Raw genomic sequence first — 21,440 nt, forward strand, 5'->3', positions numbered from 1 at the left:
GCATAGAATGTGACGCCTTTTTTCGCTTCGCGCTCTTAAATCAAATATCTATATCTCTGACTGTCACCATGTCGGCCACTCTCTGAACTAGTGTAATAAAAGTTTAAAATTCTCAAAAAAACCTGTTAAAATTTGAGAATATTGGCAATACTGAGTCCGCAAACATGATGTTGCGTTTCAGGTGCTCTGCCTGGCATTTTCGAGAAACGCCGGATGTATTATTAACGAGTGAGAGTGAATTAAACTTCCTTTATTTATCCTGAGTACTTCAATTTATATAGCCATCTTGTTGCTTTAAAAAATTCTGCCGTCTCGCGGATCAAAAAGCTATGGGTAGGTGCAATAGGAAGGTTACTGAATACACAATGTTAGCTTGCGTGAGAAATATGGTATAAACAAGGAGGTTGCTTTTTATATCACGAAATTTTATGTTGTCTACATCGAACTACTACTGCAACCTGTCGAAAGAAGATGGCAACAAGCGATTTGAATGGCAATAATAAGGTTTTGTCAAATATTGGTATTCGTTAGCTCAGCGTTGCAAAACCTTCCAGAAGCTTAAATTTTCTGTTACTCTGTGGTGGCCGGAATCTTAATTCTGCAAGATCCCGCAATTTTATACTTTCTGCTAATACAGCTGGCACATACCCACATCCGTTAAACTACACCAGCCTTTTCACCTCCACGGTTCTCTGTAATACTTCAAGTAGATAAACAACGTTAATATCTCCTCGTAGCTCCAGTAAATATACAATTGGTTGAATGAAATAGTGTCTTATTCTATTTCAAACCGCGATTTTGTTTACTGATAGCGTTTTCAAACACCTGCTTACAGTTCACATCTGCAGAACAATATTGGACTCCTCGAAACTGTTGAATTTGATAATTTGAAAATTGGCTTCGGCAAGTAGAAAAATACGTCAAACAAAATAATAGTTACATTCATTATCTCCAAGGAGTAGAATCTGCCTTTTTATATGCGTTTTCTTCCGTTCCCTTAGAACATGTTGTTGGAAACCCTTGCAGGAATTCTTATTAGTGATGCGGGTAAACACTGGAACTCCGAACAAAGAGCTAGACAGAAGAGAAAATACTCTTTCCCTCTTGCTATTGAGACATATGACAGTGACTTGGAAATACTGCCAGGGCTAACCCAATAATTTATTTGATGTAAGCTGTTCCACTCTTATACCCGATAGTAAAATAGTTACATATCTGCGTCCCTGCACTCCACAATAATGTTATCGGTGTCCAAACCAGCTAGCATCCACAATTTTGAAAACGAATCACTACTTATCTTTGCCAGTCATAGTCGACTGAATAATGAATCAGTAGCCTTGTCTCAACTTGACACATTTCTTTGAGATATTTCTGTCGGAAAAGATGGCATTAATTCGCAGCAAAATTGGCTTTCTTGGTGCTTCATCTATAATTTCTTTGCCGTTTTTTTAGTGACAGGAGTTTTTGACAAGTTTTCAATCACGCCAACATGCGCCGATCTTGGTGAAATCAGTGATGTTGTGCCAGCGATTCTATCATCAATAGTTTTGCAGTGGTCAGAGTTTTGAAATGAAACGAAACATTAGGAAGCCAAGCACATCCATCTTTCCATATATGTATTTTCTTCTGAAGTCGGTTTGTATTTGTGACATGTTTCATGTTTCATATAATTTGAATATCCACATGTCAAAGAAAAAAATACTCTTATGCGTGCAATACTTATTTAAATTTTCTGCAATCCATCAATTCAATATTTATTGCTAAGCTTTAGGAGCTAGGCGATAATCTGTGATCAATATAAACGGTGAGCTGTCCGTCACATCGGATGATGGCATGCCATTTCAAATTTACTAATATGTATCAAAGCTCTTATGTTTTTAATCGCTCAACAGTCAATTGGACCTATCACTTTGTAAATGAAATAATGTCATTCGCAATTCAACCTGTAGGTAACGTTGCTTCAACTAGTATTCTTTTATTCTTTATTTGGTAGAATAATCTTTCCGCAGTGGCAGCAGAGGCGTTCATATCATCCAGATGATTTTCATCGAATATATCTGAACTTTTGCGTCCCTTTGGCAAAAACTCAGATGCCTCATTCACATACTCTGGAAAGTTAGAGACGGAATAATAATGGTACAGTACGCTTTTGCTCCTTTCGACAATCTTCTTTTTCTCTGAAGCGACCTGAAACTCCTTAGCTGGGAGTTTGCCGTTGTTTGTCCACATGCCGGCTATGGTCGCAGCAGCCAGCTCAAATGATGGCCACTTGAATGGTGACACAGTCACGCCCACAAATGCCAGTGTTGGATCCTCGATAGCGAAGGAGTTGAGATATAAACCACCGATCATGGATGACCCATCCGGGATGCCATTTCTATGAAAAATACGGACGCCAGTCTCTTCGGAGTTTAAAAAGGTGTAATGCCAGTGGTAGCCTGTTGAGAAGATTATATAGTCGACTGCATCGACGGAGGAATTATCCTCGAAAATAATTTTTTTTCCATTGGATGCTATCACTTCTTTTATCCTTGGTTTAACAATGATACCATCAGAATTTGCTGCATTCGTTAACCATTTATAGATTTCCTCCTTACCAGTCGTTCTTGAGACAATAACCTGTTTGGCAATGGGGAAAGTATACTGTAGAATATCTATACCACTTAGGCCTGTTCCCACAAAAAGACAAACTTTGTCCTTGAAGATATCTGGGTTCCTATAAGATTTTGAATGGAGGACACTCGAAGGTAATTCTTTATTCCACGATGACAGGCCCTTTATATGGGGTACATACGGGACCGAGTAGTGCCCTGTGGCTACAACGATAGCATCAAAATATTCGGTATACCATTGCGCCATCAATCCATTTTCTGTACTGTGCTTTACAATGAGTTTCCATTTCTTGCCATCTGGGGTTTTACAAATACGGGCAACTTCAGAGTTGAATCTAACTTTGCCAGCTAAATTGTGTTCCTCAGCAAAGTCGAGGAGACGATTTGTTATTTCACCGTTTGGAACCAAGGGCTCTAAAATATCTCTGGTGGAACCCTCACATCCAGTTCTGTCCTTGTGGGGAATGAATGAGTTTTTAAGGTATCTGCTAGGAACATTTGAATATAAATGCTTGTAAATACCACTACTACTCCACCTGTAACTACCAGGGTGGTTTTTTGTCTCCAAAGGATTCTTCAACGTATATTCTTCCACTCCAAACTGTTCAGGCAATGCCGTTTCAGGTCTCAAAACATAAGGATCATTATATCTCTCTGTTTCTAGCATTGATTGCGAAATAGTATCCGGATTCTCAAAACTTGGTGACCAGATTCCGCCAATTTTTGCAGTTTGTTCGAATAATACCACTTTACTAAAAGCTGGGTCTTCATTTGAGATTGAATTATCAAGCTCGCCATTCTGCTTGTACCTAATGGTGGTGGAACCGTCATTCTTAGTATTTAATAATTCAAAAAGAGTTGTAATGCCGGCTGCACCTCCTCCAATAATTGCCACAGTGTTGATTTGAAAACCATCCTTTACTGTCATAATTACACCCTCTTATACCTGCAGCCTCCAAAATGTTCTGCTCCTCAAATACGCTCTCCTTTAATTCAAGGGACATGAATGAAACATCTTTCAAATTGCAAAATAATCGTTGATTTTCGACTTATATAGAAGTTATTCATGACTGTTTTCGTTATTTACAATTCAATATCATCCGCTCTACTGCTGGCACCGGTTTTCGTTGGTGCCCAAAAATTATCTAAAACTTTGAGTCGCTTTGACTGAAGTCTTCCACAGTTTTTTGTGGCGCCGTCAACTCAAATATATAATGATTAACTTTTATCAATGATCAAGATACCATTGGAGATAACCCATCGATAACAAATAAAAGATATAGTGCTTTCTAAAATCACAATCGCGACGGTATTTTCAGGTATTGACACTTTCTAACCATTAGACACACTACCTAAAATATAATATATGCATATTTAATTCTTCGAAGATCTCATATGAGTGATTGAATTATTCAGTCTAATTAATCATGAATAGTGCTTCTTTGAAGCAGAGACACTGTATATGTATTAAAGCTCAACAATTTCTGTCTTCATCATACTTTATTCAAACGACTTTCATAATCTTGCTTGGACTCATCAGATGCCCAGTTCAAAGTGTAGGCCGGATGAGTAACATCGAGAGTTTTTTGCCCAAAGAGCTGCTCCCTGAAGGTGAGGTATTCACTTCTTTCGTCGGTATCGGGATAATCTCTTCTGGCAAGACCACGGTCTCTCAACACAGGCAAAAGCTTGTCAACAATTTCCTCATAGCTCTGTGGTAGCACAGTGTATGCAAAATTAAAGCCATCAATGTCAGATATATCAACCCATTCCTGAATGGTATCTGCGACCTCTCTGGGTGTCCCAATAATTAAGGGGCCGCTACCACCAACTTTAATTTCCTGGACTATGGCTCTTTTTGTCCATTTTTCAACTCTGGGATGTGCATTTTGCCATTTTTTCACTGCCGATGCAACTGCTAGATGCTCAACGTTCGTCAAAACTTCTTCATCCCCAAATTTGTCGATATCCACACCAGTCCACCCAGAGAACATTGCCTTTGCACCTTCTTCATCAGAGTACCGCAGATATTCTAGGTACCGACTTTCAGCCTCTTCGTGCGTGTCACCTAAGATCACAGTTATCAAAGCCAAAAACTTCATTTTAGTCGGATCCCGACCGTATTTATTCTGTGCAATCAATTTGATATCCCTGACAGATTTTTCCAAATCTTCTGGTGTCAATGATGCCAAAAAGATTACTTCCGCATTCCTGGCAGCCAACTCTATACCACGGGATGAGGTTCCAGCCTGTATAATCACTGGGAGCTTTTGTTGACTTGGTGATGTAATTCCAGGCCCTGGCACTTTGAAATACTTCCCAACATGATTGATATGTCTCAATCCCTCTGGGTCCGTGAAAATTCCGTTTTCTCTGTCCAACTTCACAGCACCATCCTGCCAAGAGCTCAAAAACAACTTTAAAACGACTTCAACAAATTCTTCAGCACGTTTGTAACGTTCTTGGCTGCTTGGAAGAGTCTCTCCATTCAGCAGATTCCTTGACGCGCTGTCCAAATAAGACGTTACGATGTTCCAACCAACTCTACCATTTGTTATGAGATCCAAGGTTCCCAATCTTCTGGCAAGATGATAGGGCTGCTCACTAATGGTAGATATGGTAATACCGAAGGCCAACTTTGATGTCACATAAGCCATCAAGGGGATAAAATAACTTGGGTCAGATATGGGCCATTGCGCTCCGGTTTTAGCTACCGGCCCAAAGTTCTGCCCCCCTTTGTAAACATCGTACGGACCTAAAACATCTGCCAGAAAAACCGTGTGGAACTTGCCTCTTTCTAACAGCTTAGCCAGGTCGGTACAATACGTAGGGGTTTGGTATAACTGTGTCGACTTGTCATTGGGGTGTCTCCAAATACCAATTGTCTGGTTACCAGCAGCTCCCATCAAGAAAGCATTGATTATTAATTCTTTTTTTCTCTGTGGGTGGGGTTTTGCCTTTTTAGCTGCTGCCACATTATCAATCTTAGATAATTTTCTCTTGCCGTTGTCTGTCGTCATTGCTTTACAATACAGTCAAAAAAATCCAACACACGCCTACGAGTGCCTGATATTCTCGACCTCATGAAACTTTTGCATCTTCCCTTTCTGAACCCATGATCTATATACTAATCTTGATATATATTTTTCTGGCTGTCCGTTCGAGAACCTCTTATGGTAATGCTTGTGGTATAAGTGGTTGACAGAGCATTTAGTCTTTGTCTTCGGGCGCCACAGAAGACCGGCACCCGGAATTAACAGGACCTGTTCCATGAAGTGCTGAATGAATTAACATCGTGGTGTCCTCCTCAATTTGTTATGGTCATATCAAACTTTCAATAGAAAGCAATTTAAGTGGAGTTTCTTAAATTTCGTTTCTTGAACCGATAAGTGCTGTTTCTAATTGGACAAGAGATCTGCCTTATTTATTCAAAGAGTATAAAAATGTAGATTCAGATGCAAGGCCGAACCCTGAGAAATTTGAAGAATATAGGTGCTCAAAAACATAATTATATTGTGGCGCAGGATGTTAAAAAGGAGGATTGATGATCCATCCTACTGTTTTGAGGAAAGTTCTCAGAAAAGTGTAGAAAAAGTGGGAAGCTTCAAATCAAGAAGGCTTTTTGAAAATGAAAGTCCATCCATAATTGTGCCAAGATTTCAAAAAGGCCTAATTATTTCAACGTTTGAGAAAGATTTAGTTGCCTGCGCCAGTTTACCTGTCACCAAGCAATTAAAAGAGTACGAAATTCTTGTTCAAAACGAATATGTTGGCTTGAACCATGTGGATTGGAAGTCCAAAAAGTACAGGTTCAATATATATTCTTTTCCATGGGTTAATGGCCGAGAGTGCAGTGGAATTGTGATTAAACAAGGCCCCAAGGTGGACAAAAAAAAATTCCCGATTTTTTCAGAAGTATTCTTGGCCAGCACATCTTACCGAGACCTGAAAACTTCAACTTTTCAAGAGTACACGGTTTTTGATTCCCGGTTGGTTTGGAGAATTCCACAGCATAAACTGCCCATTGGTTTAGTTCAAAATAAATTTGGTCTTGAATTCGCCGCTGGAATTGGTGTGGCACTAGTGACAGCTGGTTCAGCAATCTCCACTATTGTAGATTTGACAGTAGAGGTACAAAAAAATAACGACAAAGCGCAAAACATTGCAATATGGGGTGGTAGCTCTTCTGTAGGACTTTATGTCATACAATTGGCCAAAGCCTGCAAAAAATTCGACAAAATTGTTATTATATCTTCAAGCAAACACAAAGATTATCTAAAAGAGCTAGGCGCAACCCATGTGATAGATCGTTTTCAACCTGCAGAGAGAATCTTGGAAGAGATTGCGGATCTTTGTCCGGAAGGTGTCAATTATGGAATTGATGTGATATCCAAAGAAACAGCCACTGTATTGTCCAAAATATTGGAACACGGTAACACCGAAACCAAGAAGCTAGTTTGCATTGTTGGACTCCCCGAGGGTACAACTGAGTGTGTGAGAAAAAATTTAAAAACAAAGTTAATAATTGAAACTGTAAATATAAAGAAGTTTCATGAAGATATTAGATTTGGTTCTTGGTTCGTTAGTTATACTTCCAAGCTTTTTGAAACTGATCAGTTAAAGCCTATAAAATCCTTGAAAGTTTTTAAATCACTTGGCAGCTTTGGCGAAGGTATAATGAATGGTCTGAAAGAATTGGAAGATAAAGGGGCAAGTGCTGAGAAGTTTGTTGCAAGTTTATAGTTTTCAATTATTTCAGCATCCCTGTCTATATAAGATAATACCTCAAAATATATATCGATATATAAAATAAAAAATCAAAACGTATTTTACGAGGAAATTGTTTTCGACAATGGTTCCGTTTGCTTGTTCATTGTGTTATTCTCGTCATGCAAAGTTTTAGAAATAATTACCACCGATAAATAAAAAGGAAAATATTTCTTTCGGTATTGATTTTGGGGAAAATGTGTGTTTTTTAGCGAGTTTTTTATGTCTCTAAATGTGGTGGGGTTTTGCAAAACTCTGGCACCTGGCACCTGGCGCCCGCCCTGGCGCCAGGCCGGACACTGAGCAAACGCGCCACAAATATTAAGCTAAAGACTTTTAAAGAATAACTACGAATAATACGGTATAAAATTGTGAAAACGATGAAGATATAAAAAGTCACAGGTATCGAAGAAAGTGCATGGACTTACTTTCAAGGGGTAGGACAAATAAATAGAACAAATGTCTGCCATTAAAGGTTTTGAAGAAAAAGGCATTGTAATTGATGAAGTTGAAGAAGTCTCATCAAAAAGCATACAGAACGTATTCCAGACTCATCAGTCTGAGGATCTCGTCACAGCGAACGTTCGAGAAATATGTGAGAAGTATGACTTGCTCGAATATGAGGACCTCCTAGTAAGAGGGGCTTTGCTTGCTAATAGACCTGAAGTTATTGAGAGTGAAGAATACTCTGAAGCTGAGAGGGAATCTATCCGGAGAGAAACAACACATCCACTGTTATCCCTTTCTCGGTCAATGATTCTCGCAGCTATCTGTACTTCTTGTGCTGCTATAAACTTTGGGATGGACGAAAGTGCGGTAGGAGGTGCACAGTTGCAGTATCAAAAGCAATTCAACATCACAGACGTCAATATCCAGGGATTAACAGTGGCTGCACCTTATCTAGCGGCAGCAGTGTTTGGTGCGCCCTTGACTGTTTTTTTAAGCAACCATGTCGGGAGGAGATGGGTTGTGTTTATCAGCTGTTTAATCGCTTTTGTAGGATCCCTGATTCAAGGCTTTTCAAACGGGCTTGCCTCAATGTTGTTTTCAAGGTTGCTTATGGGAATTGGTATGGGACTAAACTCTTCAACTGTGCCTATATACACAGCTGAATGCTCACCCGCAATTTGTAGAGGAGCCGTTCTTATGCTTTGGCAAACATTTATCGCTTTGGGAGTAGCACTCGGATCTATTTTCAACCGGGCTTTCGTTGGGCTTAATGGTTCGTTATCTTGGAGATTAATGATTGGATCCTCAGCAGTTCCACCCCTTTTAACTGCAGCTTTGATATTTTTCCCACCAGAATCCCCCAGATGGTTGATTGTCAATGGAAAGTTTAAAGAATCTTACAAGTCTTTAATTGGACTGAGATCATGTGAGTTATCTGGTTCTAGAGATTTTTATATCCTTTACGAGTCTCTCCAATGTGAATCACAGCTCGAAACGCGGCTCACAAAATGGGAACAGTTTATCTCGCTATTCACTGAGCCAAGAAATAGGTTTGCGCTGATTGTATCTTCAATAGGAATACTTGGTCAGCAATATGGTGGTGTAAATATTTTGGTCTCCTACACTACAGCAATTTTGACCAACGCTGGTATTGACCCCGTGACAGCCATTGGTGGTTCAATTGGTATTGGAGGGGGTTGTTTTCTAGCTACATTCCTGTCGAGTCAACTAATTGATAGGTATGGGAGAAGAAAAATGCTTCTTCTTACTCTTCCTGTTGAAGGTATCTGTCTATTTTGGCTGGGAGGAGTGATCAACATTTCGAATGATCAGACACGTTTGGGCCTAGGATTGGCTGCAATGTATGTTTACGTTCTCTTTTATGGTACAGGAATTGGTCCTGTAAGTTTTACATTGGTTGCTGAGACTCCATCGATCTCTGTTAGAATGGCCCACAGTGCCTTCTGCATGAGTTTGAATTGGATATTAGATTTCTGTCTGAGTATGACTTGGCCGAAAATGAATTCCCAAATGACTACTTCAGGAGGTCTCTACTTCTATGGTGCATTCAACTTTGTGACCTGGACTCTTGCGTATTTATGCATTCCAGAAACTAAAGAGTTCACACTGGAACAACTTGATGAGGTCTTTTCTAAAGGTATCAAGCCGTTTTTTAAAAACAAGTTAAAAAGACTTTTTCGCAAACACTGAGAATAATTTAATGTTATTCGTATTATAAAAGGATGCTTTAACTCTGCGAATAATTTTATCAATAACATCATTGTATATATTCTAGGTCTATTTTTTAGTTTCTTACATCTCCACTATTGTCTTACATTTTTTAATTAAAATTAAATCCTATGAATTTCTTTAGTGCGACACCGCCATAGGTTTACTTAAATATGTGCCACTCGGTTAACCCATCCGTCTGTATCTCAAAATCGAAAATCAGTACCATAAACGGAGTGCCTCAATTATGAAGGTCCAAACCCCAACAGCCCTGTACCTTTATGCTATCCACAGTAGCCATATTTTGGACAGCCTTGTACCCATTACTAGAAACATGCCTCATTACTTTTGTGTTGAGTTTAATGAGAGACCTCGGATTCCTGCTTTGCTTCAAAAAATCCAATACTCTTTCCCTGCAAATGATTTGAAATGTTAATACGCCGTAGTTTGATTCTTCAGAATTTCACAGCAGGAGTCTTAATTCTAGCATTTATCCTCATGAGGAATGGGCGCGGCAAGTGTGTATTGCGAAGGTCTGATACCGCTGAAAAAGATAATATATACACGTTACGCCTTATGGGTTCTCATGGTTGTTTTCTAGGGGCACTGAATATCTATTTCATCCGTTCTAAGCTGTGTTTTCACTGTGTATTTGAATCCCCATTCGTTCATCAGTCTCCTCGAATTTACGCTAGACAGGCTTTTCGCATCAACTCTATATGAGTCATTAATGTGATAGTAACTGCAAGGAAATGATAAGGTGTATAATTTGCTGCTATCGTAATTGTCCCTACTTAGTGTACCTATTTGGCGTTTCTTAGAACCATGTGGCTTTGCTTTGATATTTTTTTTTTGGCAGTCACGGATTTACTGGAGACAAAGCGGAGTTTTACCTCGAGAAAAGACTCTGGAGAAAGATCGGCAATTATTGAAGACATCACCAATTAAACGCTCTCTGTCAAGAGACAAATCCTGAGATAGATCAAGAAAATATAGGAAAAAGGGTGCTGTCTTTGAAAAACATTCCAATAAGTGTTGAGCCATTGGATATAAAAAATGGGAGCAAACCTTCGGATATTGTGCAACATGCTTACCTGGGATTTTGAAAGTATGTCTTCGTAATTTTCAAACCAACATATCAATAAGAAATGGAGCCAGTATTTTCACAGGGTGTTGGCTACGGCGTCGTTTTGGGAATAGGTGCTTTTTTTGCCGTCTTGATGAATGTGGTGACCCTTATTCAGAACAAGTTCACATCTAATAAAACCAACCGAGCTGATGAGTTTACTGCAGCTTCTAGAAACGTACCTCTAGGCTTGATGGTCGTTTCCATTGTGAGCAGTTGGTGCTGGTCTCTAACTTTACTCCAATCTGCGTCGGAATCATACAATTATGGTGTATCTGGGGGATACCTCTACGCAATTGGGGGATTCATACAAGTGTCGGTATTTAGTGTAGTTGCATCTAAAGTTAAAGCAAATGCGAACTTAGTAACAACTTTTCCTGAAGCAGGGTACCTCAGGTTCGGAACCGCAGGACATTTGGCATTTTTATGGTGCGGAATGGTCTGTAATACGATTGTAAGTGCGTGCATCTTACTGGGAGGGGCTGCTGTTATTAACGCTCTTACCGGAATGAACTACTATGCGATTTTATATCTGCTTCCTTTCGTGTGTGCAGTTTATGTTTACTTTGGAGGCCTTAGGGCAACATTCATTTCAGATGCATCACACACATTTCCATTGCTCGTATTTCTGATCATATTCGTATTTGTCATATATGGGGGCGGCTCTAGTGTTATCGGCTCACCGCAGAAGATGTGGGAATTATTGAGTGAGGTAGCCCTTCAAAATCCGGTGGATGATAACTACCATGGTTCCTATCTCACGTTTAGGTCAAAAGACGGAGGAATATTTTTATTTATTTCTATCATTACCGGTTTTGGGCTTGTCGTACTAGATCAGGCATACTGGTCGAGAGCAATCGCCGCGGAATCTCTTAAAACATCAAAAGCATATTTTATTGGAGCAGTTTCATGGTTTGTTATACCTTGGACCATGGGCTTATCGCTAGGTCTAGGCGCGAGAGCTTGCTCTTTGATACCCGGTTTCCCATCTTTATCCGATGAAGAGATATCTTCTGGTTTGGCAGCTGTTGCCGCTGCCGAATACCTGGTTGGAAAGGCTGGATCAACAATGATATTGCTGATGATTTTCTTTTCCGTTACTTCGTCGTTTTCAGGAGAGTTGATTGCTACGTCAACTCTGCTCTCTTACGATGTATTCAAGAAATACCTCAAAAAAGATGCTACTCCACAACAAGTTCTTGTGGCATCCAAGGCAGGCGTTTTCATCTGGGCTATCTTTGCAGGAAGTATTGCCAGTATCTTTTACAAAATAGGCATCTCAATGGGGTGGCTCTTCAACTTCTTGGGCTGTGCCACTGCTAGCGGGGTGTTTCCCGTTGCACTGACATTTACATGGAACAAACTGAACAAATGGGGGGCAGTCAGTGGATCTATCCTGGGTATGACTTTGGCAATCGCAATATGGCTCATTACTTGTAAGGCATACATGGGTGAAATCACTGTGGCTAACTTATCCAATAGATGGGTTTCATTTGCCGGAAACGCTGCTGCATTATTCCTTGGCGGTATCTTTTCCATCGGGGTTTCGCTGATCTGGCCTGCGAACTTTGACTGGGACAACATCAGGAATAAGACCATTCTCACAGAGCCCTTCAATGAAACTGTTTTACATAAAGATGGAAAGTCTGCTGTACAGGAGGAGGAAACATATGAAATAAAAGATCCGGTGGGAGCCAAGTTAGAGAGCTGCTCTTCATCTGAAGACGTCGAAGCTCTGGACGTTCCATTAGCTGAAGTAATTCCTGCTGCCAAGTTGAACAAACAGTTCAAGTTTTTCATGAAATTGTCACTGATGTCCGCCTTCTGCCTTGCCGTTTTGATCCCCATTCCACAGATTGCTGCTCCATTTGTCTACACGAAAAATTTTTTCACTTTTGTTATTGCCGTCAACATTATTTGGCTATTCTGCACTTTTATACTGTGTGTTGTGCTACCACTCTTTGAGTCCAGAGAATTCTTCAGAAACTTGATCAGACAGCTTTCGCAAAAGACAGCCTAGTATGTTCATACCTGGACTTAGCCATACTTACTATTCATATTCTTGTTCAGATGTAATTTTTCAATTTGTTTGTATACCATCATTGTCAACAGACATCATTTCTGACCCTTTATTGTTTCATTGTGCTATTTTTCTCGCTGCCTAATCTAGTCGTCAATAATGGAAAAAAATATGAACATAATAGTAATCGTCGTTTTAGGGTGGAAAAACGACATCGGTTATCACTTAGTAGACCATACCATCTGAAATCTATAAGATGTTTCTTCCTAACACTGGTTCTATGTTGGTACTTGTTGAGCTGTGTTTTATCGCTTGTGTTGCCATGAAGTAGTCGCAGTACCCCTTTGAATGCCCTTTCTCTCGTCTTAACAGGCTTTATGTATTCTGTTATTATCATTTCCGCACACCCTGCCTCAATTTCCAAAGGATACACACAACATGTAATGTCTAATTTCCCATGTCAGGAAATAAAACAAAAGCTTGAAAATTTCAGCATGCACAACTGCAAGAGATGCAGTGTTGAACCTCATGAATAGCGCTTATAATACTATAATATAGAACGACTGGTAAACAAACCCACCTATATTAGTTTATAATAAGCGCTGCCGCCGTAGCATTTCCCTAATCATATCATCACTAGCACATCTGTTATCTCAATATCGTGCCTTTGGCTCATTCTTAGGTATAATCCTGAAATGTCAACGTTTCTCGATAGACCGTCAGCCGAAACACCTTGGAATTGTTTGGTCTTTTATAGGAAATTATCTAAATACGTTTCTTTCGTTGTGTCATTGAGCAAAATGTCATCTTTAATTGTGTCTTGCTCACGCTTCGGTATCATTTTATAATTCATCAAACATCAAAAGCCAGTAATACATTGAGTTATTTACCAATATAAAAGTATCTAGCAATGAATTTCACTTGAGAATGTGGCCTTCTTGTAATTTTCATAAGTTGTAGTTTATAAGCACCTCAGCAACTGTTCGAATAATGATATCTATCTCTGCCTTAGTCACATTGAATGGGGGTGCTATCAATACATGATCTCCAGAAATTCCATTGGCTGTGCCATGCCCAGGGTAAACTGCAACCCTTTTTTGCCAAATAGCTTCTTGTATCTGTAAATCAACATGTTCCTCAGGCGAAAATGGCTGTTTGGTTGACTTATTTTCAACAAGCTCAATACCTATAAACAGGCCACGTCCTCTGATATCACCAACACATTTGCAGGCTGACAACTTATCTAGCAATTGCTCCTTCAAGTATATTCCCATTTCTTTTACATTCTCAAGCAATGCTTCACGATCCACAATCCTCTTAACGGCAAGTCCCGCTGCACAAGATAATGGGTATGATTGGAAAGTATGTCTGCTGTTAAAGTTCGAGGATCCATTTTTCAAGACATTGAATATCTTTTCGGTGAAAAAGATTGCAGACAACGGGCTATATCCAGAAGCAATTGCTTTGCCACACGTTGTGATATCGGGCACTACACCTTCCTGCTCCCAAGAAAAAAATGTTCCCGTTCGACCTGAGCCACACATAATTTCGTCCAAAATCAATAAAATATCATATTTGTCGCAAATTTGTTTGATCTTGATAAAATAGCCCTCTGGCGCCGTTACACAACCAGCAGCTGCACCGACAACAGTCTCTGCGACAAAAGCAGCAACATTATCCGGACCCGTTTCCAATACCTTCTGTTCAAATTCGTATGCTAGTCTGTCTACGTAATCTTGTGTAGTTTCTGATTCACTTTTAAATCGATACTCATTCGCAGGAGATACTTTATGGAAGTTTTCAGAATTCAATAATTGTTCGAAAGGTCTTCTTCTAGCAATAAATCCACTTAGTTATAAGGAACCTAGGCAATTTCCATGATAAGAAATATCTCTAGATATGAAATGCGTTTTCGAAGTCTTGCCTTGCTCAAAAAAATACTGCAAAGCTAATTCGATGGCTCCTTCATTCGCCTCACTACCTGAATTGCAGAAATAAACCTTTGATACTCTATCTTTGTAATTCTTTAGCAAAGAGTTACTAAATTCTTCAGCCACTGGCGTGGTGTAGCCAGAAGCACTCACATAAGGAACGGTGCAGAGTTGATTCTTTACAAGTTCAATAACTTCCTTATTACCATGACCCACGGAAACTACAGCTGCACCGCCACAAGCATCAAGAACGGGCTTTCCATCTTGCATGTAAAGGTATAAGCCTTCGGCTTTTACAACAGTTTGTGGAGCTTTCTCCAAAGATCTGTGAAGTAGACCGCTGGCCAAAATCTCTTGATCACTCAACATTTTTTGCTGCTGAGCCCGTTCCAATATTTGATTATCTTGACAATGATAGCTTCTGCTTATTTAGCAATTGGAAATGATTCGATTGAGAGTATGAGCCGGTTTCCACCCATTTTTCTGTTTATATGTTTGCAATGGAGCTAACAATGCAAGTGAGTCATACTATTCCAAGTTTTACGGTATCATGTCAGAAATTTCCACATCAGATATCTTTCTGATATCTTCCTTTTCATTAATCTCTTATCTTTCGTGCTTCTTTGGGGGACTTCATATGATAAAAAACGTTCGTTAGGAATAAGATAACTTAATTCTTTCCCCATTAGGAATTGACGTACACGTCGACCGCTCAACTCGAAGTTGCAGTACAAATTGAATAAGTGGAACCAAGGGAAATGTCACTTTACGAATTCGCAGAAAACCGTATGAAGGATGCGACCACTAAAGTGCACTACTTCCTCAGAGACAGGCTATCCAAGCACAATTATCAATATACTTGATTGACAAGCATATTATCAATTTGGAAGCATCAAATTTTTACTTTTCTTTCCGACAAGGTCAAACTCTTCCCCATTATTGGTAAAATGTATTATGCAGATAAGGAACGGTCAGAACTTGTGTCAGTCGACGAGAACAAACTTCACCATACTGTGATGGTTGCGAACGCTGGCCACCCCGACGGAATTCAAGTTGATAAAGAGAAAAAAGTAATTTATTGGACTGATATGGGCTCCAAAAGAGTAGGTGAGTTGTTTCCAGAGAGCGACGGTTCTGTCTGCTCGAGCAACTGGAATGGAACTGATAAAAGAATATTGGTTGGAGAAGGTTTAGTCTATACCCCCAAGCAACTTCAACTCGACAAGAAAAATCAAGTCCTGTATTTTTGTGACAGAGAGGGAGGAAGGGTCATGAGATGTAGAGCTGATGGATCTGAATTGGAGACATTGGTTCAGAGGTCTGCTGCCACTAACACTTACCCCAAAGAGCCCTTGGACTATTGTGTAGGAATTGCTGTTGATAACAAATCAAAGGTCCTTTATTGGACTCAGAAGGGACCTTCGAAAGGAAATAGGGGGAGAATTTTCATGGCTAATTTGGAGATCCCAAAGGGTGAATCGGCAGACACACGTTCAGATATTACTCTGCTACTTGATAACCTTCCTGAGCCAATTGATTTAGCGCTGGATGAAAAAAAAGAGATGTTATATTGGACAGACAGAGGGTCCCCACCCTATGGAAATACGTTGAACCGAGCCCGCATAATAGGACGGAGTTTGGAAAAACATGAAATATTGTGTACAGGCTTTAAGGAAGCGATAGGTTTGTCATTCAATGAAACATACGAGAAAATTTTTATAGGTGATCACAGCGGAAAGATTTATAGCTATTCAATTGGCACGAAAGCTGTTAACATTCTGTTAGATGATGCAGATGCGATCACTGGCGTGTGTTCATAATTTAGCCATGTGTTGATCAGCATGGATGTGATGACGTCACTTCTGGATTGATTTTAGATTAGACATATCTGGCTGGGAACGTCATAGATATGGGATTGGTCATCTGTCTTGTCTTGGAGATGTTTAAGAAAGAGCAACTGAGCTGTTTGATGGGGAAAAGAGTCCAATCGCTTACCATCACAAAATGCATGCTCCTAGAGAACATTACAGGGAGGACGTCACTACATGAGCATACAATGTATGAAAAAGAATCAAGAACTCACGGAAATCCGATATCAAAGAATTCTTATATGGTATTCTTGGTCTGGCTGAAATTGAGGAAAATCATATTGGATTCTTGGACACTTAATTAAACATGTTACCACCGTCAAAATCTTTTTCAGTCAACATACTTGAAATTCTAACAAAGACAGACACAAAGCAGTCCAAGTTGATAAGAATATGAAAAAATTGCCAAGGCCATTATTAGATTACCTGCTCGTGGTTACACAAGGTAGGCGCTAGGCAATCTCGATATTTCATGACTGGTTCAAAAAGTATCTTCCCTGACGAGCAGATGTTGACCAAATTTTAAGGGCTGATGCGTACCAACCAATGCCTGTCAAATGGTACTTGAACCGATGCGAGTCTTCAAGTACATGCTGCAGAGGAGCAAAAGAATGAAAGTGACAAGCAGCAACAGTATACTGAATTATCCATTAGCTTCAACTAATACTTTTCAAATTTTTGAACATAATCATCAGTCAATATCGTACTCCTCTTAAAAGGCGTGGGTTTGGCTTGTTACCCGATACGGGTTCTTCAGGCACAACCGGAGGTAATTTCCGGTTGGAAATAGCGTTTGATATAAAAAATACCTTTGTATTTATTTGCCAACACAGGCTCTTTACGGGCCATAAGCCCACTGAATAGAAGGAGAAACTATAAAAGAAAAGCCTGGCAAGCAACAGTTCAGGATAGTTTGCCTGATGAACAGAGATTATTTACGAAGTGCATATTTTGATCTAGCCGTCCATCGACAAATCAGAAGAAAAGTCCATATGAGCATCAAATGGGGTCATGTCGCAATTCTTAACTTAAATAAAGTCTAAGAGACGCATATCTTCATAAGTTCAATTTGACGGTGTCCTCGCTACTTTCCAACGACTAATTAAAAACGTTTCACGCTGAAAACTTCTTGTGAGTCTTGTAATGGAATAAGGGGTGATATTACCTACGCCTTGTAGTTCGTTTTTATGTGGCTCTAGGAACCTTGAAATAAGATGTTGAACGCAAATCTCCAGTTCAAGAAGTTGAAGAACTTTCTACAATCCTCTCCTACTGAAAATTGTATATCTTGCACAGTTTGAAGATAAACGTGTCGGCAACATCCTTCTTTTAAAGCACCAAGATTGTAGCATCTCCATCGTCGTCCTCAAACTTTGTCTAATTCAAGACATAATCCGCCTAATAAACTGGATTCTCTGAGTAAGTTTCGAACAAGGATTTAGGTAACGACGCTTGCTGTTTTCCCACAAAGCTGAACTCGGTAAATATAATGCACCTTTTCCGGGTGAAATACGACCCATTTAGCTGGAGATATCCCATTTTGGATGGTAAAGCACTCCTGTAAGGACACTAAAGCTGCCGTATCAACTATTCAGGGCCCTTTTGGGATTCAAGATGAATGTCGATCCCTTTATCTGGCTGCTTTATTGGTAAGCGAGATATGTTCACAGATCTCGCTTAACTTTCCGAGGCAAGCAGATCGTTTCTTATTTTGAAACAAGGTTTAACACAAACCATCCCCAGCATGTCATATGTGACCCTCGTAATCGCTCCGTCCATTATCAACTCCAAAATAATGACACAAGATAATAATCATAATGATCAATATCGCTGAAGTCTAATTGGAAGTTCAAAGGCAGTTTCTTTTTCATTACCTGTCTGGGATTGAAGTTAAATCAAGACCGAACTGTTTTCCATCATCACATTTGCAAGATAAGAACAATCATGACATAAAATATATATAAGGTGTGTGTTCAAGCCTAGGAAAGAGGCCTGGCGCTGGACAAACATTGGCTTACCATCTCTCTGCGACCCATAATAGTACGCTTCAAGATCCGGCTATGAGGTTATCAAATACTCTTTTACTCTCACTCTCTGTCGCAATATCCAATGGTGCCCCTCTACTAGAAATTCGTGAGGAGAAAAATTCTTCTTTACCATACGTTAGAATTTTTGGTACAGGTGGTACTATTGCTTCCAGAGGTTCCTCCGGTGCAACAACTGCAGGATATAGTGTTGGATTGACCGTTGATGATTTAATACAGGCTGTTCCATCCTTAGCTGACAAAGCCAACCTGGACTATATCCAAGTGGCCAACGTTGGTTCAAATTCTTTGAACTATACTCATTTGATTCCGTTGCATCATGGCATCTCCGAGGCGCTAGCTTCTGATGATTACGCTGGTGCTGTAGTTACCCATGGCACTGACACTTTAGAGGAGACAGCTTTCTTCTTGGATTTGACGATAAACTCAGAGAAGCCAATATGTATGGTGGGTGCTATGCGCCCAGCCACTGCAACGTCTGCTGATGGCCCAATGAATTTATACCAAGGGGTGTCTATTGCTGCTTCAGAAAAATCACAAGGTCGTGGTACCATGATAGTCCTCAACGACCGCATTGCTTCTGGCTTCTGGACAACAAAAATGAATGCAAACTCGTTAAATACGTTTGCGGCTGATGAGCAAGGTTACTTGGGCTACTTTTCCAACGACGACATTGAATTTTACTATCCGCCAGTGAAGCCAAATGGGTGGCATTATTTTGACGTTTCCAACCTCACGGATGCATCAGAAGTTCCAGAAGTGATTATTTTGTACTCTTATCAAAACCTGAATCCTCAGCTCATCGTAAAGGCCGTCAAGGATCTGGGTGCAAAAGGTATTGTTTTGGCAGGTTCCGGTGCTGGTTCTTGGACTGCCACTGGTGATATTGTGAACAGGCAGATTTTTGAAGAGTATGGTATACCTATCGTTCATAGCAGAAGAACTGCAGACGGTACCGTTCCACCAGATGATGCCCCAGAATACGCGATTGGATCGGGTTACTTGAACCCTCAAAAATCGCGTATCCTACTACAGTTATGTTTATACTCTGGCTACAGCATGGATCAGATCAGGACAGTTTTCTCTGGTGTTTACGGCGGCTAGAGAAGGGGCAATACGTTTTCTCTCCGATGGACTTTTATAGTTTGTATTAGTAGGTTCGCTATATAATTTCTACATCCTCTTTCAGAAGATTTGCGTATGTGGCGTGATTTTAGCAGCTAAAAACAATTCGAAGGTCATGATTCAAATATAAAAACTCCAAATAGGATGTCCGGAAGAACGCTGGCGTGGGCTCTCTTACTTCGGCTGTATCAGTACCTTCTCTGCTTTTCTTCTTACTTTTTTGGACACACTTCTTGCTATTTGAATAACTCTGGAGCAGCAATACTAGCAGTAGCCACTTCAAGTAAGCACGAAAAATAGAAACATTCCTTTTTGTCAAGTCTTTACAAAAACATCAAGAGTTATTTTGCTCTTTCTTTGATACGCCTCTTCTGTTTATAACGAAAAAAGGATAGATGTGACGAACCATTTAGCTCTTTCACTAATCGCATCATGATAAGCACTGGCGAGTGAAATATTGCAGCGTGTTTGGTTAATTAGTATGATAACTTGTACTTTTATTCACTGAGAACACTCCAGCGTTTTGAAAAACAGCGCTCAGGATCAGAGGAATGGGCATTTAATAATACGACTGGAATATTTTAAGTTTAGACAACTTCTATGTTTAACGATTGACAGGATAAGAATAAAATTGTTTTTAAATTCTTCAGATATGCATTAAGAATCGCTGTAACGAGAAATATTGGATGCACAGTGAGGCAAATAATAAATCGAGACTCAGAATTCCGATGGCGGTCACGAGAAGGCCAAGAGCTGTTTTTAGCTTGAATAAATAACTAATCGCTTATAAATCCCTAAAGGATATATAACTTCTATTTGGTAGAGGACCCTGTTTTAATTTAGCGGGTAGCGGAACAACAAAATTGTCCTTTGAAAAGTTCATTTCTTCCAACGTTTATATTTCAAACCCTGTTCAAATGTGAAAGACATAAAAGATTGTATTATATATTACTTTGAAAGCCAACAAAACTGCATTTTTCAAAGGCCTGAATGCGATATTCATCTACCGTGTGTTGTCAAAACCAGTGGACAGAACTGTAATATAACACATTTGTTCAAGTTTAGATTCCTAAAACCCTCATGCCACTTTATGGAAACCACTTGACTTACTTGCTGTGGCGAACATGCTTACCAAAAAAAAGTTTGTGCAATTTCAAAATATCTAAAATGCTAAGTCACTTTGCCTCGACCAGTTTTTTTATTTGATGTAAACAACATGTCTATCAGACGAAACCGTCTGTATGTAGCATAGCGCATTCGAGTTTTGTTGGTTTAACGTCAGCTTCGGAGTTTTACTTTCAGATTCGAACTATAAAAAAGCGAAGACATTTCGGGGTTTAAGTTTCCTTATCGGAAACAGTTTCCAATGCATAAAAATGTTTTGGGACTATTAATTACACAGTCACAGGCCCAGTACCAGGCCCAGTACCAGGGACGAAAAACAAATTCAAGCAAGAATAGACGTACTTCGTGACTAGAGTATATTCGTGAGAATAGTATCTTTAATGGAATGGAACGAATACAAACTCACGGATATAAATCATAATTAAAAGCTAGACTGCTAAAAAATATGTAATGGCTATTTGCGTTTTATGTATTGGTAATGATTTGAAGTGAATCCAATGGCATATCTGCAAGTATAATTAATGAGACAGAAACAGGAAAAAGTATACGCAGCTCAATACTCGCGCCAGTTACAAAGGTGAACAAATGATGAAATTCAATCGAAGCCGTCAGTTGTGCTGAAACAGAAATATGCCACTATCTT

At 39.6% G+C, this 21,440-nt stretch overlaps 7 protein-coding genes across 7 annotated transcripts; 5 read left to right on the forward strand and 2 right to left on the reverse strand.

Annotated features, from left to right (window-relative positions):
- Window positions 1-1,938: 1,938 nt before the first annotated feature.
- HG535_0A09090 (uncharacterized protein) lies at window positions 1,939-3,540 on the reverse strand (the record flags this gene model as incomplete). Its single annotated transcript, XM_037286793.1, has 1 exon — window positions 1,939-3,540. One exon carries the CDS (start codon window positions 3,538-3,540, stop codon window positions 1,939-1,941), a length of 1,602 nt encoding a protein of 533 aa, XP_037142688.1.
- Window positions 3,541-4,105: 565 nt separating this feature from the next.
- Window positions 4,106-5,632, reverse strand: HG535_0A09100 (uncharacterized protein; the record flags this gene model as incomplete). Its single annotated transcript, XM_037286794.1, has 1 exon — window positions 4,106-5,632. The coding sequence occupies one exon, from the start codon at window positions 5,630-5,632 to the stop codon at window positions 4,106-4,108; it is 1,527 nt and encodes a 508-aa protein (XP_037142689.1).
- A 505-nt stretch (window positions 5,633-6,137) lies between these two features.
- On the forward strand, window positions 6,138-7,355 carry HG535_0A09110 (zinc-binding alcohol dehydrogenase family protein; the record flags this gene model as incomplete). The annotated part of the gene is made up of 1 exon (XM_037286795.1): window positions 6,138-7,355. The coding sequence occupies one exon, from the start codon at window positions 6,138-6,140 to the stop codon at window positions 7,353-7,355; it is 1,218 nt and encodes a 405-aa protein (XP_037142690.1).
- Window positions 7,356-7,838: 483 nt separating this feature from the next.
- STL1 (glucose-inactivated glycerol proton symporter STL1) lies at window positions 7,839-9,539 on the forward strand (the record flags this gene model as incomplete). Its single annotated transcript, XM_037286796.1, has 1 exon — window positions 7,839-9,539. The coding sequence occupies one exon, from the start codon at window positions 7,839-7,841 to the stop codon at window positions 9,537-9,539; it is 1,701 nt and encodes a 566-aa protein (XP_037142691.1).
- Window positions 9,540-10,705: 1,166 nt separating this feature from the next.
- On the forward strand, window positions 10,706-12,703 carry HG535_0A09130 (sodium:solute symporter family protein; the record flags this gene model as incomplete). The annotated part of the gene is made up of 1 exon (XM_037286797.1): window positions 10,706-12,703. The coding sequence occupies one exon, from the start codon at window positions 10,706-10,708 to the stop codon at window positions 12,701-12,703; it is 1,998 nt and encodes a 665-aa protein (XP_037142692.1).
- Window positions 12,704-15,581: 2,878 nt separating this feature from the next.
- On the forward strand, window positions 15,582-16,454 carry HG535_0A09150 (uncharacterized protein; the record flags this gene model as incomplete). The annotated part of the gene is made up of 1 exon (XM_037286798.1): window positions 15,582-16,454. One exon carries the CDS (start codon window positions 15,582-15,584, stop codon window positions 16,452-16,454), a length of 873 nt encoding a protein of 290 aa, XP_037142693.1.
- Window positions 16,455-18,562: 2,108 nt separating this feature from the next.
- Window positions 18,563-19,651, forward strand: HG535_0A09160 (uncharacterized protein; the record flags this gene model as incomplete). Its single annotated transcript, XM_037286799.1, has 1 exon — window positions 18,563-19,651. The coding sequence occupies one exon, from the start codon at window positions 18,563-18,565 to the stop codon at window positions 19,649-19,651; it is 1,089 nt and encodes a 362-aa protein (XP_037142694.1).
- Between the last annotated feature and the right edge of the window lie 1,789 nt (window positions 19,652-21,440).

This window comes from Zygotorulaspora mrakii, chromosome 1 (assembly GCF_013402915.1).
Source record: "Zygotorulaspora mrakii chromosome 1, complete sequence".
Classification (NCBI taxonomy): domain Eukaryota; kingdom Fungi; phylum Ascomycota; class Saccharomycetes; order Saccharomycetales; family Saccharomycetaceae; genus Zygotorulaspora; species Zygotorulaspora mrakii.